At 37.0% G+C, this 16,868-nt stretch overlaps 1 protein-coding gene across 4 annotated transcripts in view; it reads left to right on the top strand.

Annotated features, from left to right (window-relative positions):
- The window catches only part of R3HCC1L (R3H domain and coiled-coil containing 1 like), a 105,407-nt gene that overhangs the window by 63,377 nt on the left and 25,162 nt on the right, over window positions 1-16,868 (top strand). For all 4 annotated transcript variants that reach the window (XM_025397955.1, XM_025397953.1, XM_025397954.1 and 1 more), the window contains one exon: window positions 10,594-12,392. In XM_025397955.1, coding sequence (XP_025253740.1) covers window positions 10,608-12,392 — 1,785 coding nt within the window. In that variant the 5' untranslated portion in view covers window positions 10,594-10,607. The remainder of the gene's footprint in view (window positions 1-10,593; window positions 12,393-16,868) is intronic.

A 16,868-nucleotide genomic window follows, 5' to 3' on the forward strand; every position in this document is an offset into this window, starting at 1 on the left:
AAATATCAGGGGTAGTGACTTCCTGGGTTTTGGCTTGAACAACTGGGCTGACAGTGATACTGTTCACCAAACTATGAAGCTGGGGAGAGGAGAGCAGCGAATTTTTTTTTTTTTTTTTTTTTGAGAGGATGGCTAGAATTTAGAAGTATATAATTATCTTAGTGCTTAGAAATCTTACGGTTTACTTGTATCACTTAATATAATTTTTAATACTACACCTAATTACAAACATACTAAATTTGTCTTTAAGGTACTTCCATTCCTTTACAAACGGACATATACACTGCTGAATGGAAGGACCAGGACATCTCCTAGTTTTGCCAGTTTGTAAGGAGACCAAAGAGAAGAGAGAATGCTCTTGGTAGTGTAGTGAAACCAAAGAAGTTCTTTTTTTAATATGCAAAGAAATGATTTGAAATTTAGGGCCTTCCACAGTTTCAAACATACATAAAAAGCCTTGATTTTCAGGGGAAAAAAAAATAACAAGTTGGGAAAAATGCTCCTAAATTTGTTGGAGCTGACTTTTACCTCTCAGATTGTTATCTAATTGGTTTTGTTTTCTGATTTATGGAACATGAGTAGACTTTACTTCTTTGGATCCTTTAAAAAAATCATTATGAACTAAAGTGTTTGTATGCAGATAAGCTTATCTGTACATTCATGGTTTAGTTGATTTCTTGATTTGGTATGTTCCCATGCTGCTGAAGCCAACAAAACAGAAGGAGAAAAGCAGATTGTATTTGTCCTGTGGCATTAGGGATATGGCAAGATCTTAGACCAGTGCTAACCCATTAGCATTATTTAATGTGGACCACAAATGTGAACCACATATGTGATTCTAAATTCTCTAGAAGCCACTTTAAAAAGTACAAAAGTAAACAAATGAAGTTAATTTTAATGTTTTATTTAAAGCAATATATCCAAAATAGTATCATTTCAACGTATAATGAGTATAAAAGGAATAGACAATTTGTATTTTTTTGTACAAAGTCTTTGAAATCCAAGTGTATTTTATATGCACAGCACATCAGTTTAGACTAACTACACTTCAAGTGCTTGATAGCTACTTGTGACTAATTGGACAGTATAGTCCTAGATCATTCTTAAACTAAAAAGTAGAGGTTGCTCGGCATTCTGCAGCATTTGAGAGTATCTGTCCAACATGGAGTAATTTATGTGCTGCTTGTTACATTTTCCTGAGTATATTAAAGAGTTTCTTCTTTTGTCCTGTCATCATTTTCCTGCTTACAGTAATTTTGTCCAATAAATATCTGCTTATCAATATTCATTGCCTTTGCTTTCTCTTACACGTTTATAGTAATGTCCTATTATGGCTAAAACAATAGCTTATCTTTAAATTTTAGTGATTTTGTTTTAATTACAAGAGTACTGCCTGTTCTTTTTGTAACACATTTAAACAATACTGTGGCATATGTTGTATAAAAAGATAATAATTCTTTATAATTCTTTTTCCTCTTTCAGTTCCTGCTCTCCCAGTTGTAATCAGTGTTAGCAGTTTAGATAATAGCTTTTTTTTTCCTCGTTAGGAATATACACTTAAGAGAAATTCTTGCTAATTGAGAAAATTAGTATTTGGAAAATACCTCTTAAAATTAAACCTATTAGGCCGGGTGCGGTGGCTCAAGCCTGTAATCCCAGCACTTTGGGAGGCCGAAACGGGCGGATCACGAGGTCAGGAGATCGAGACCATCCTGGCTAACACGGTGAAACCCCGTCTCTACTAAAAAAATACAAAAAACTAGCCGGGCGAGGTGGCGGGCGCCTGTAGTCCCAGCTACTCGGGAGGCTGAGGCAGGAGAATGGCGTAAACCCGGGAGGCGGAGCTTGCAGTGAGCCGAGATCCGGCCACTGCACTCCAGCCTGGGTGACAGAGCAAGACTCTGTCTCAAAAAAAAAAAAAAAAAATTAAACCTATTAAAAATGGAGACAAGATTTATTAGTTATTAATGAAAAAGATTTGTTAGGGACAGTATTCAGAAATGAAAACATTTTAGTATATGTATTTTTCTATATGTTTAACAAAATTTAAATTGTAACTGCAGCTATGCTAATTCTCAGAATTAACAAAGAATGATGTGATACCTTCTTGGCATAATTTTTCCAGTAAAATTGTATAATTGTCTGATAGCATCCTTCATTTTGTGTTTCATTTATCTAGTATTTGTTATATAAAATAGAGTTGTACATCAGTTTTATCAAAACTCTTGAGGGTTTCACCAGTTTCTCAAGATATTTTCTTACCCCTTTCTTAATTCTTATTGTCATTGTCCTTCTTTAGTTGTTGAGTGAATTGTCCTATCTTTAGTTGTTGCGTGGTTTGATTCTGTCAGAATCCAAGGATTTTGCTGTGAGATGAGCATTTTCTAATATTATTTTCATAGACTTTATGAAATCCTGCATTCTTTTGAGAGTTTGTATTTCCACATTACAACTGAGTTGCATTGTATTTACTTTGTATAATTGGTTATTTACAGCATTAGGCCATTAGTGAGAAATTGATAAACAAAACCAGGAAACATGGTTGCAGTAGGTGTTAGTGTCTAGTAGAAACAGATATCAGGGGACATTAAGAATACTGATGTATCATAAGGGCCTTGACTCCCTCTGCAAACTTGTAACTTAAGGGATTCAATGTCCATTTAAGTAGTAATAGCTGACTTTTATGGAGACTTTTACCATGCCTGGCAAATTTCTGTACACGCGTATTTTTAGGTAATCTGCTCAGTGTGCCTATAAGTCTGTTATTATCCCCATTTTATGCATTAAGTAAACTAAGGCTTGGAGCAGTAACTTTTGTAGTATAGAATCTGGCCCATTGAAGACTTATAAAGTAGACTTCTGTCGGGACTGCTCAACACAAAAGGAAGAAAGTCCAAATAAATAATATTAAGCACAAAAAAGGGGACATATAGCAGAGATAAAGCAACAACAAGAAATTATTGTGAATAACTTTTATATCAATAAATTTGAAAAGCTAGGTCAAAGGCAGATTTTCTAGAAGAAGAAAGAGAAACTGGAATAGACCTTAGAAAACGAATCATTTTTAAACATCTTCACCAAAAAGTATGAGTCCCAGACAGTGCTGCCAAGGAATTCTACCAACAGTAAGCCCACCCAGCCTTATTTTATAAATCTTTAACTTACATAGTGTGTCTTGCAGTAACCTTGGTAACCCAATCATATAACTCCCAGTACTGGGAGGGAAAATCATAGACCAGTCTCATTTGAATATACATGCAAACCCCTCAATATTGACAAGCCAAATGAACAGCCAGCCATTTGTCCTGACATTGAATGTTCCATGTTTTTCCATTGATTTGAAGTGCCACATTTATTATAAAATGAATTCCATGTAGATGTGGATCCATTTTAGGGGGGTTTACTTGTGTGCTTAATCTGTCATCTTGAATTAAAAGCCTGTCTGTTGAATCTTAACATTCAAGATATTTGCATTGGCATTTAAATGTATGAGAATTGTAATGGTCTGGTAATGGTCTGGTAGTGTATGCTTTATATAAATATCTTTCTGTCGCATAATTTTTTGCATATCATTTGAAGAGGATGCCAGGATTAGAACTCAATATACTGAATTCCTCATTTGAGACATTTTGTAATTCCAAAGAATATATCATCATTCAAACAACTTTAAGTTGATAAAACTTAAAGATACTATTCAGAAAATAGATTTGAAATAAATATATTGTCTAAGTATTTTCCACAAAATTGTTTTCCTTCCATACCCTCCCATGTGCCTTGCCTCCTTCCCAAAGGAATTGGAGATGACTTTATAAAGGGACAGAGAAGCAAATATTATCAGACACCTGAGATGGACTAGTCATTGCATTTGAACACCAAACTTAATTCTGTGTTTTCTAGAAAAGAAAGCAGAATGGGACATATATTATGCTATGTCTGGTAAAGGAACTATGTGACTTTGTCTCAGAGACATGCTTTCTTTCCTTTGTTTTATAAGTGAGACACTGGAAAGATGATAGTTGCCTTTAGCTTTGATTTTGCAAAAGTTAGGAAATGTTTTTCAGATAGATATTTTCTATGTTGACCAATGACTATGAAAGATAAGATTTTAGTTTTTTTTTTTAAAAAGAGACGGGCTCTCGCTACCTTTCCCAACCTGGAGTGCAGTGGTTGTTCATCCACAGGCATAGTAATAGCACACTGCAGCCTTGAACTCCTGGCCTCAAACTGTCCTCCCACCTCAGCCTTCCAGGTAACTCGGATTACAGGCGCATGCCTCTGGCTGAGATTTTAACATTAAATTTTAATTTAGGGAATGTTAACATCTGTAGTGAGCTGAGATAAATGATTTACTTTTGCTTTCAGAAAAATTCCAAGGCCTGACTGGTAAATGTGGGGGGACCCCTCAAGTTGGAAAATCATCTGTTTTGCAACCATCATAGTAAAGATGGAATCAGATAAGAATAATCAGATTTAGGATGTTACCTGATTTTGATGAGGAGGCAGAGAATTTGCATGCTTTTAAAGTACTACCCCACACACTGCTTATTAATTGCAAGGGAGAAAATACGTAGTAATTATCAGTAGAAAAATCGGACAATACTTGGACTGGATGATCAAAGTTAAGAGCATCACTGAAGGACAGGCAGAAATCATGTGCCTCAAGATGTGATGCCCTAAGGACACATCACCACCATAAAGTGTTCTGACTGAAAATGTGTAACCTCAGTCTCATCACGGGAAGACATCAGACATGCCTTACATAGGAGCATTCTCTTAAAAAATAGAGTGGGGGCCGGGTGCGGTGACTTACACTTGTGATCCCAGCACTTTGGGAGCCGGAGGCAGGCAGATCACAAGGTCAGGAGTTCAAGACCAGCCTGGCTAATATGGTGAAACCTTGTCTCTAGTAAAAGTACAAAAATGAACCGGGTGTGGTGGTGGGCACCTGTAGTCCCAGCTACGCAGGAGACTGAGACAGGAGAATCACTTGAACCTGCGAGGCGGAGGTTACAGTGAGCCGAGATTGCACCACTGCACTCTAGCCTGGGTGACAGAGTGAGACTCTGTCGCAGAAAAAAAAAAAATGAGTGGGAGGGGAGCTGTTCTCCCAAAATGTCAACATCATAAAGGACAGCTTTCACTGTGGAGGTGTTCTAGAAGGTTGGAAACCTAAGACACCTGGCACTTAAAGGGACTACTTGACCCTAACTGGATCCTGTATGGAAAGGGAAATATTCTATAAAGGACATTACAAGATTGCTTGACAAAATTGGAATACTTATGTTAAATGAAAGTATTTTATTGGTGTTAAATATGCTGACATTGATAACTGTGTTGTGGCTGTGTAAGAGAATATCGCTATTTATAGGAAATGTATTATACTTTGAAGTATTTAGGGCAAAGGGCCATGATGTCTATAATTTGCCCTCAAAAATATTCAGGAAAAAAACTGCATCTGTGTGTGTGTGTGTGTGTAAAGAGAGGAGGAGGAATATGCATGATTGCAAATGATAAATGAGGTGAAATATTAACCATTGGTGAATATGGGTAAACAGTGTAAGGGTACTATTTGTATTATTTTTACTTTTGTAACATCTATAGGTATGAAATTATTCCCAGATAAAATGTTAAGACAATATATATAGTTTAGCTATGGTGCATTCTGATGAACTAACAAATACCAAATTTGTTCTAGAAGAATGAATAGTTAGTATGCCCATTAGGCAGTTTCTCTCAAATATCAGATGTCTCATGTGAGTCTTTGGTGAATACTGGATTAAATCAATTCATGGTTGAATTACCCAATGAGTGCCTTAAGTGCCAATACTCAGTTGTTGATTGAAGAGGGATCCATATGTTTTAGACACCAAATATGGGACAAACACCGTTGACGTTCTGTTGTGAAAATATGAAAGCTCAATTTATTTTGTGCTTGTTCAATTTCTCATGAAGATGGATCAGAGAGGTACTTAAAGGAAGTTACCAATATTTTCTCTCAGGGAGCCTTGGAAACTGTAGAAGCAATTGGACAGGTGCTCAGGTATGATCCCAGTGTTCAACAGTATAATATAAAAAAATGATTTGGCCTAAAATATTTTAAAGGCATGCGTTAGCAATTGACTGACCTCCATTATGAAGGAATCTGAATTTTTATCCCCTTTAGAAAGTGTAATTTTTTTGAACAGAGTGCATGCTGATGGTCCTTCAAGGATAAATTAGCTGCAAAATGCACCCCAAATAATGGATTCTGTCTAGTTAGGAAGCAAATTAGATGGATAAAAAGCACTTAGAACATTGTAAAAAAGTTAAAACTGTGTTAAAAGAGAGAAAATACCGGCGCAGTACAGTGGCTTACACCTGTAATTCTAGCACTTTGGGAGGCCGAGGCGGGCGGATCACCTGAGGTCGGGAGTTTGAGACCAGCCTGACTAACATAGAGAAACCCCATCTCTACTAAAAATACAAAATTAGCCGGGCATGGTGGTGGGCACCTGTAACCCCAGGTACTTGGGAGGCTGAGGCAGGAGAATAGCTTGAACCCAAGAGGCAGAGGTTGTGGAGAGCCAAGATCGCGCCATTGCACTCCAGCCTGGGCAACAAGAGCGAAACTCCATCTCAAAAAAAGAGAGAGAGAGAGAATATCAAGTGCTAATAGCAGGTAGCAGGGTGGGAAAAGTTTAATCCAAGGTACATTTTTAAAAATTGTATGGCAGGCAGCCCCACTCCCAATGTGAAAAGCCTTTCATGCCTATAGTTGCAAAAGAAATTCATAAAAATGCAACAAGGCTTTAAATTAAATTGGCAGTATAGAGTTCTCTTCTTTTCCACGGTTTTGCTTTCCATAGTTTCAGTTCCTGTAGTCATCCATGGTGTGAAAATATTGCCTACCATAATATACTTTGAGAGACCACATTCAAGTAACTTTTATATATTATATGTAACAATATTACATATTATACTTGTTCTGTTTTATTATTAGTTATTGTTAATCTTTTCCTGTGCCTAATTTATAAATTGAAATTTATCATAGGTATTTATGTGTAGAAAAAGACAATATATATGGGGTTTGGTACTATCCATGGTCCAGGCATCCATTGGGGATCTTGGTACATATCCCCTGCAGGTAAGAGTGGGGACTACTGTATCTTGACAGTCCACAAGAATGGGGATGCTTCTCCTTTTTTGTGTCTGTGAGTTACGAAAGAATGGGCATAGTGGTGGATTGGAGTGTCTCCTACTGGCCTGAGAACTGATGGTTAAAATTTTAGGAATTCTTCAAACTGATTGTTAAACACAGCTATTATTAAAAACTAAAGAACATAGGCTTACTGTTAAAATTACATTTTTAAAAGCTAATAAATACTCCAAACTCCTCACTTCCTAATTATTTACTACATTTTATTATGATCTATGCTTTTGAAGTTATTTATGTAAGTATATCCTATCTCTGGTTGAAATACTTATAATGGTGTGCTTTTGTACGTTTTTTCCCCCCAGCTCTGTGTTTGGTAATGTCATAGTGATAACTAGAAATTAGCTATGGCAAGAATATTTACACTACAGAGATTGTCAAATGCCATAAATAGGACTTTATTTATTATTTCTTGATTGTACTTAAAGTGAGAGAATGCTGCTAATAAAAATGTATCATGCCTTTAGCTATTATATTGTAACTAAAAAAAAGTATATATTCTTCCATTATTAAAAAATGATTACTTCAGCTAAGAAGTCACTCATATCATTGACATCAATGACATAAAGAAAAACATCAAGTAATACTACAAAGGCCACTTGGGAAGCTGATTGCTGAATATTTGCCAGCACACTGCTAGTCATGGCACAGTTGAAATCATTGCTTTTGTAGAAAATAGATAGTAATACAAATTTATTATACTGATTTTCAGCTACAGGAAGTAGTAGTATGACTGTATGTGAGCATTATTTAAGAAAAAAAGGTTGAATTTGTAAAGTCATTAACTGTGGCACATAATAATTTTAAAGTAGATAATTTGAGGCCTTTGATAGGTCTATTGCAGATTAGAAATAGAATCATAGAATTTAGAGTTTCTCTAGTATATGTCAGTCATCCAGCCTTTATCTAAATTCTGCTAGAGATAGAGCTCATTTTCTGATAATAACATTGGAGAAATCTAGAAGTAGAATTCTTTCCTACATTGAACTAAATTTTGTTTTCCTTTTATTTCTAACATTTGGTTCTGGTACTGACTTCTGGAGAAACATAGAAACATAAACAAGAAATTTTATGTCTTTTATAGAGCGGCCAATCTTTCAGGTATAAAGTTAGCTGTGGTTTTTTGGGCTCTTTGGGCAAGAGTTATACCTTTAGTTCTTTTAGCTCTACACTGTGTGACATATTTTCTAAACTCTGTAATCTAAGAGTGTGTTGCCTTTTTAAAACATCACGTCACTATTTTGGGGCTTTTATTGACCTTGTGAACAAAATAAAAGCCTTTAGGTCTTTCTTTATGCAAATTGTACAGAAGTCATGTCTTCTGTCTTCTGTTTGATTTAAAAAAAAAAAAAAAAAAAAAACCTCCAAAAGAGATCCTTGCGTTTACTTTATACCTTCATATTGCTTTCAGTATAGCATTTCAGATTATAGAAATGATACTGAATTTTAATTTTTTAATTTTTGGTATTCTGTCATTTTTATGTCAGTTGCAGATTTGATAAGCACTCTGTTTATTGTTTACATCTAAATTATTGTATAAAATGTTGAATTTCAAAGGGCTATATAATCCTTTAATCTCTAAATTCATATCTACCCATTATTTTTTGTTGTTTAATCTTTTGTGAGTCCACTTATCAGTTTTGCTAAGTAATCCCCATTTCATCATTTTATATCCAGAAGTTCATTATGATATATTTTGTCAGTTGTTTTATTTACTGTAATCCAGGTGTGCTATGTCTCTGGTATCCCTTCCTATGAAACACACTTCAGTACTTAGTGTGGCATTTTTTGAAAAATCAGTAATTAGGCGTTTTTTGAAAAATCTTGGCATGGCTAAATGTTAAGGTCATATTCTTCCTCAAATGGAATATATAAAATACATGAAGAATGTTGGGCTAGATATTAACTAAGATATCAAAAGAGAAAAAGAACAAGATAATCACTGGAGATACTTAATGATCAGGGCCACGGTATTCCTTGGGCTGAAAGGAAAATAACCTGTGCCATGAGAATAGAGCTTTTTCACCAAGGAAGTATTCTGGACCAGGTGAAATTTTAGGGGTCTGGAATAGAGTGGACAGGATGTGTTAGCCTTTTTTCCTCTCTACCTTCTCATTATCTCCTTTTGAAATGTATGTTGTGAAATGTTAACAGTGGGTGCATCTGCATGTATGTGAGTGTTTCTCTGTTGTGTATTGCACCTCCTTACTCTGTCCTGGACAAACTTATCCCTACTTCATAGCATTATTTTGAAAATTAAAAGAATAATTCAATATAAAATTCCCTAGCACATTTTCTTGTATTTAGTAGATAGTAGATAAAGGTTTAACTTTTGTTATATTTCTTCTTGTTAAATTCCATTGAGCTTCCATGGTGGAGGTTGTCAGGAAGTTACTAGAGTGAATTGTCTCATCACAGTTTCCTCCGTCTTCTACCCTCCTTCATCCTAGCCAGATCTGTTTTATTACTGCTGGAAGCAAGGGAAATTCATGGCAAGTCACTTGACTAAATGGTATTAATAGAATAATACTTTTCTCTTTTTCACTACTTTCTCTTTTCTAAAAAATATTAAATCAAAAGCAACATCTTCTAGAAAGCATTCTCTGATAAGTCATTTCATTTTTTTTTTTTTTTTTTTTGAGACGGAGTCTCGCTCTGTCGCCCAGGCTGGAGTGCAGTGGCCAGATCTCAGCTCACTGCAAGCTCCGCCTCCCGGGTTTACGCCATTCTCCTGCCTCAGCCTCCCGAGTAGCTGGGACTACAGGCACCTGCCACCTCGCCCGGCTAGTTTTTTGTATTTTTAGTAGAGACGGGGTTTCACCATGTTAGCCAGGATGGTCTCGATCTCCTGACCTCGTGATCCGCCCGTTTCGGCCTCCCAAAGTGCTGGGATTACAGGCTTGAGCCACCGCGCCCGGCCCCATTTCATTTTCTAGCCAACATTCAAGTTACTCTCAAAAATCACTTTATGTGCATATATATTTATGTTGAACAAAAACAAAAAGTTAAAGAAAAAAAAAAAGACTGGGCACAGTGGTTCATGCCTGTACTCCCAGCACTTTGGGAGACTGAGGTGGGTGGATTGCCTTGAGCTCAGCCTGGGCTTGAGACCAGCCTAGGCAACATGGCGAAACCCCATCTCTACCAGAAATACAAAAACAAACAAACAGAACCACAAAGCCAGGCACGGTGGCATGTGTCTGTGGTCCCAGCTACTCGGGAGGCAGAGGTAGAAGGATCACTTGAGCCTGGGAGGGCAGAGGTTATAGTGAGCTGAGATCTCTTCATTGCACTCTAGCCTGGGTGACAGAGTGAGACTCTGTCTCAAAAAGAAAAAAGAAAATCTTTGGTTCAATACATTGTAATTAGTGTCTGATAATTAAATCATTCTTCTCTTGCAGATTGTGTTGATGCCATGCAGCAAGAAGCAGAGAGATGCAGAGTTCGAGCCAGAAGGCCTGACATGGCACTTTATGTACCTAAAGCTCGAAGGGGTGCAGTACTCCTTAGGACAGGTGATGAAGAAGAAAGCTGTGGTTCACCTAACTCTGTGGTGAAAGAAAAGCAAAAAGAAAGCTCTCTCTCCCAAAAAGAAGTCTTTAGAGACAAACCAGAGGCTCGAAGACTAGGTATCAATCCTGATAGAAAGGAGCATAAGTGTAGAGAAGGAAAAAAATCTTCAACAAAATTAAGAAAGGACACATGCCTTCAAAAAACAAATAGAGTTTGTTCTAAGAGAGGAACCACTGAATCCAAAGAAGTATTATCCCAAGGACATCAGCAGGGAGCCCCAAATGCTGGGGTTATAACTAATGCACCTTTACAGAGACATTGTAAACCAAAGAAAGTGGAGTGTTTGGAAGTTGAAACTACAGATGTGACAGGACATGAGAGGATACTTCTGTCACAGGCCTGTTCAGAAATCAGTGAGGCTCAGGTTCCAAGCAAACCATTCCAAAATCTAGAATTCTGTGACTTCAGTAGGCATGAGCCTGATGGGGAAACATTTGAACACAAAGATTTGGAAGGCAGAATTGAAACTAATACCAAGGTTTTGGAGATACTATATGAGTTTCCTAGAGTTTTTAGTTCTGTCATGAAACCTGAGAATATGATTGTACCAATAAAACTAAGCTCTGATTCTGAAATTGTGCAGCAAAGCATGCAAACATCAGATGGAATATTGAAGCCCAGCAGCGGAGGCATCACCACTACCTCTGTTCCTGGAAGTCCAGATGGTGTCTTTGATCAAACTTGCATAGATTTTGAAGCTGAGAATGTAGGTGGTATAGCCAATAGTACAGGTTTCATCTTAGATCAAAAAGATACAGATTCCATTCCTGAAACTATGGGTCACATCTCTCTGTCAGAGAGCACAAATGACACTGTTAGTCCAGTGATGATTAGAGAATGTGAGAAGAATGACATGACTGCTGATGAGTTACATGTAAAACACGAACCTCCTGATACAACTGTCCTTGCTCATGAAACACATAGAGGTAATGAATTTAAGAATGTAGGTGACATTACCAATAAAGCATGTATGATGGACACCACAGTTACGTCCTGTAGTGATCATGTAACTGTTGATAGCTCTTATGTAGTTGCAGTTAGAATAGCTGATGAGATCTCTAATAATACACGAAGTTTCTCAAAGTTTATAGGAATGAGTGCAGATGCAATCCCTCTTCATGTAGCTGGAAGTGGGAATGACACTGAAAATTTCGGCAACCTGACTGCTTGCTCAGGTATTTATGCTGAGAGTATTTCATCTTGTTTTACAGAGTCAACAGGAAAGTTGATAGAGAGCTTGTCAGATTGTGCTTCCTCCTTACCTATAAAAAAGATGGCTGGTAGTAATTATAACACTTTTTTGGACTGTGAACTCAGTATGTTAAATGGGACAAAAGTACTTTCAGACAGTGCCGTGGGCATTGATCTGGGTAGTGCTGGTGATACAACAGAAGCATCGCACGAACTAAGAACTGCCAAAGAGTTCAAAACAAAAGAGCAAGATGACTCAGAGAATGTAGAATTTGGTGTATCTTTTCCTGATAGGGAATCATTATCTGTGGAAACATCCATTGAACCAAAAGCAAATGAAACTTCTCACACAGAGGGAATTACTGCCACTGAGGAGAGCTGGGAATCTATGTTTAACGATGATGGTGACTGCCTGGATCCACGTCTTCTACAAGAGGTATGTTTAATTGAAATTGCTTGATGCTTAGACAGTTTATAAATTAGGATTTCAGTGGTAATATTGATAGACATTGATGCACATTCACTGATATTTGAGAGTTCCTACAATAAACTAATAGACTTGTAGATTGAGAAGAGAATATCTGATAGATCTTTAAAAAATAAAATATACAGCATTGAGCTATATCTATAATAGCCAAGCCCTGGGAGATCTTATTGAATAAAGATGAATTTAATGGATTTTGGCTATCTGTTGAGGAAATACAAAGGAAAACTTCTTCAAAAAGGTTTTTCTGTTTTAACAAGGTATCTTTTACATGGGCCTATTTAAGGGAAGGAGAATAATTTATTACTATTTTATTTATATTTTATTTTCTTGTGGATGTTGGAATGTTAGACACTGTAGAGGGAAGGAAGTAGAGAAAGGAAAGGTAAAATACAAGAAAGTATCATTGTTTTTTAAGGAGTTTATACTGGGTTAAATTGAAGAATGAATTACCTATTTAGCATAAATAGAAAATGTAAGTGAATAATGATATGCTGGCCAATTAGAATTCATAAATAAATGTTAGATTTGAGGCATCTTAGAAATTAGTTCAGTCTTGTTTTCTTAATTTAAATGTTTACTCTGTATCCAACATTTAAATTCCTTACCATAAATAAGAATCACTGGTTTTAAGTAGTAGAACCACTCCCTCTTTCATTCCCTGTAGTTGGTTCACATAACCTTTGCCTGGAAGGGAAAAAATTATTTTCCTATAAGAGCACCAGTTTTATAAATGAGGAAGTTGAAGCTTGGTGGTCACACCTTTAGGAAAGGCGGAATCAAGATTTCAGTCTAGTTCTCTCTTAATCCAATGTTTATGTTCTTTCTACGATACCATTTCCTCACCTAAAGGGTTTCTTTTGAGGCATTCCAAAGACCCTTTTGAATTACTAAGTGATGAGTCTTTTGTTTCTGAGAATTAAGCTAGAAGTATAGAAAAATTATCACATGCCTGTAAACGAGCCACATGATACTGAAGAGGGCAGCTCATTGGACAGAACTGACTTTCCAATACCAAGCATCCCACCTCGTTCATGGGAGGTGTTTGCAGAGAAAGAATTTCCCTGGGAGGCCGAGGTGGGCAGATCACGAGGTCAGGAGATCGAGACCATCCTGGCGAACACGGTGAAACCCCGTCTCTACTGAAAATACAAAAAATTAGCCGGGCTTGGTGGCGGGCATCTGTAGTCCCAGCTTCTAGAGAGGCTGAGGCAGGAGAATGGCGTTAACCCTGGAGGTGGTGGAGCTTGCAGTGAGCGGAGATCGCGCCACTGCACTCCAGCCTGGGCGACAGAGCGAGACTCTGTCTCAAAAAAAAAAAAAAAAAAAAAAAAAAGAATTTCCCTGTACCGCAAACGAGCACATCCTACAGTCAGGTCAGGAAACACTGTATCTTAAACATTCCTCAGAACAAAATATAGAGCAGAGAATATCTATGAGTGAGCGTCCATGAGCCCCTTGAAATTACATGCAAAATTATATGTACGTATGTGCGTTTTTTCATAGCTTTCATCAGATTCTCAAAGGCAGTGATTTCCAAAGTATGGTCCCTAGATCAGCAGCATGAGTGTCATCTGGGAACTTGTCAGAAATGCAATTTATTTAGCCCAGCAAACTATTTACAACTTTTTCAGGTGATTCTGATGCACATAAAGCTTGAGAACTACTGCTCAAAGGTGATACACTTAAATCTATATGAGAATGTGAGTGGGGAACTACAAATGACTGTCAGCCCGTAATTAGAAACATACTGTTCAGTAGAGGTTTGAGATCCAAATCAGGTTAAGAAATAATAATAAGGTGGGAAGCTAGGTGAATATGGAGATGTTATTAAGAATTAAAGCATTGAGAGAAGGCTTTAGACTGAGAAAAGAAACAGTGTTTGCAAGAATTGGTGAAAGGACTGCATGAGGAATAGAGAGCACATGAACATGGAGGAGAGATGAACAGCTTCTTCCAAAAGAAGAGCATGGCTCTCATGGCCTTTTACACATGGTGTAGTACTCAGTAAATATTTATCCAATGGATGGAGTTGATAGGGCAGAGTTGGGGACTCTGTCTTTTTAGGGTGGCCTCCAGGGGCTTTCAAAACATCAGGGGCTGGAACTTGGATTCGGTGGGGTAGCTTATGGATATGGCTTGTGTATTGGAAGAGGGGGAGTTCAGGTTTACAACTCAGTTTTTCAGGTCTTTGCAGTGTTTAGAGTAGGTGTAAAATAATTTAGGCAACAACTCGGTATTTTGAGGAGCATAGTAATATAGTTAAAAAGGACATTGGGATGACCTAAAGCCGGGATTGGGAGGAAAACAGATAATACAGTATTTTAAGCTGAAGTTGGACAGTGTCTGGTTGTTGTGTTTGGCTTATGTTTGGAGGTACTTGGAAGAGAGTAGAGTCTGTGTTGAGGAATGAGCATAAATAAGAGCAGGAAGGAAGGAAATTGAGGATGCAAGTAGCAGATCCAACTGCAAAACTATGGGCTCTTCTGCTTTGAGTTTTAGAAAATGTAATAGTGATAATGTTATTAAAAGATGTCATAAATCCAGCAACATTAATAACCCTTTGATGACTTCTGGTTTATTATTTTTATTGCTCCAAACATACTTTATTAAGTGCTAAACCAGAGTGAGTGCCTGCCTACCTTGAAACCTTTCCAACCAAAGGTTTTTGGCTATCATCCCAGCTGGCCTGTTTCTTGATATGATAACAGCTAGACATATGGAGGTATGTCTAATACTTCTAATGGTCAGGTATGCTGTAGAGCAAGGTGTGACAGCCATTGGCTTGTGAAGCAATTTCCTGTGACATTTGAACCTCCAAAACTGCCTCAGGGGGTTAGAGTATAAGTAGGTCATTATTGAGCTCCCAGAACTGCAACTCTTGATGAGTCTCCAAAAATCACACTTAGTCTCCTAAAGCCATAGTATGGAATGCCCAGAAACTTAAGGTGGTAATTGATGAAGGACACGATATTGGCATGACTTTTTTTAGCCTTCTGAATTCTTGGTAGAAGAACACAGGAGTTACTGTTCACTAGAAAAAACTTTCATAGCCCCTACTGCCATCTGTACTGATCAGCAAATCTATTGGTAGAAGGATTAATGGGATACCAAGAACGTAACATTGGTGTTGATAGATACCAGCATCTGTCACTGTCGTTGTCATTTGTGGCACTGATTTGAATTTTTAGATGGGGTAAATATTTAAGTAGGTATCTCCTAAACTTTGTAAGAATTTGAGGCCTTCTTTTAGTTATAGAAAGCCACTAATATTATACAACCATATTCTATAATAGTATGTAGACCATAATGGGAAAGAGAAGAGTAAAAGGAATACTATCCTATCCCACCCGTCTTACTTCTCTGTGTGTGCTAACTTACATTGTTATACTCTCTCTATCTCCCTATAGTATTTTGCAAAAATGGTGTCCATGTTAAGTGCAAAACCCAAAACTGAAAGGAAAAACTTACAATCCAGTCACTAAAAGCAAATTATATAACCATACAAAGAGAGGAAAGCCCTTCATATCCCAACCCCTCGATGCCTCATAAATACTTGGTAGCCCATCACCTTTCAGTTAAATAGCAAATATTGAACACTTAGAGTTTGATAAACTATAAATCCCAAATAGCTAGAGATATGTTGTTATCACTGCTATGTTAAAGGCACTGTGCTGCATGCCATCTTTTGCTCTGAAGTTGTTCATGTTTTATTTGGAGAGACAATGTGTAACTATGTGACTAGTTACACAGCAATCTGCAGGGTAATTAATATAAAACAACCTTATAACAGAGGTACTAAAACTGTATTTCATTGCCTGATAAGTGACACAGAATATGACTTCAAAAGGAGATTAGAGGGATAGGATGGGGGAAAAAGGACAAAAGGAGATTCGATCCCCCAATGCTGGACTGGTTGATGCAGTTTCATGTTGGTGAGGCTATAGAATTAAACAAGAGATTATAGTTCCCACTTTTACTATGCTGTTCTATGTTTCTAATTTCTGTTTTCTATTCTATTTTTTTAAAATGTATAGACTTTATTTTCGAGTAGTTTTAGATTTATTTAAAAAATTGAACAGAGTACAGAGTTCCCATGTACCCCCTCACCTGTCTAGTTCTAATTTTTTTCACAGTGTCTTTTAATAGTTGCAGCTCATTTTAACAGATTTATAATTCATATTTTTATAAAAATGTCTGAATTGACATGTTATTGACTGCCTAAGTGGGGATTTATAGACTCACTTTCCAGATGCTGTATATTCTAATGCAGTCAGTTGGGACATCCAGTGAAGAATCTGAGTGAATTATGTACTCTGTTTTTATTGTTCAATCCATTAGTGAATGATGACTAGATCTCTGGTCCAAACAGAAAGAGGGAACATTAAGTAGATTCCATCGCTCATAGTTTGTTTTGTTTTTGTAACC

This window comes from Theropithecus gelada, chromosome 9, assembly GCF_003255815.1.
Source record: "Theropithecus gelada isolate Dixy chromosome 9, Tgel_1.0, whole genome shotgun sequence".
Taxonomy (NCBI): domain Eukaryota; kingdom Metazoa; phylum Chordata; class Mammalia; order Primates; family Cercopithecidae; genus Theropithecus; species Theropithecus gelada.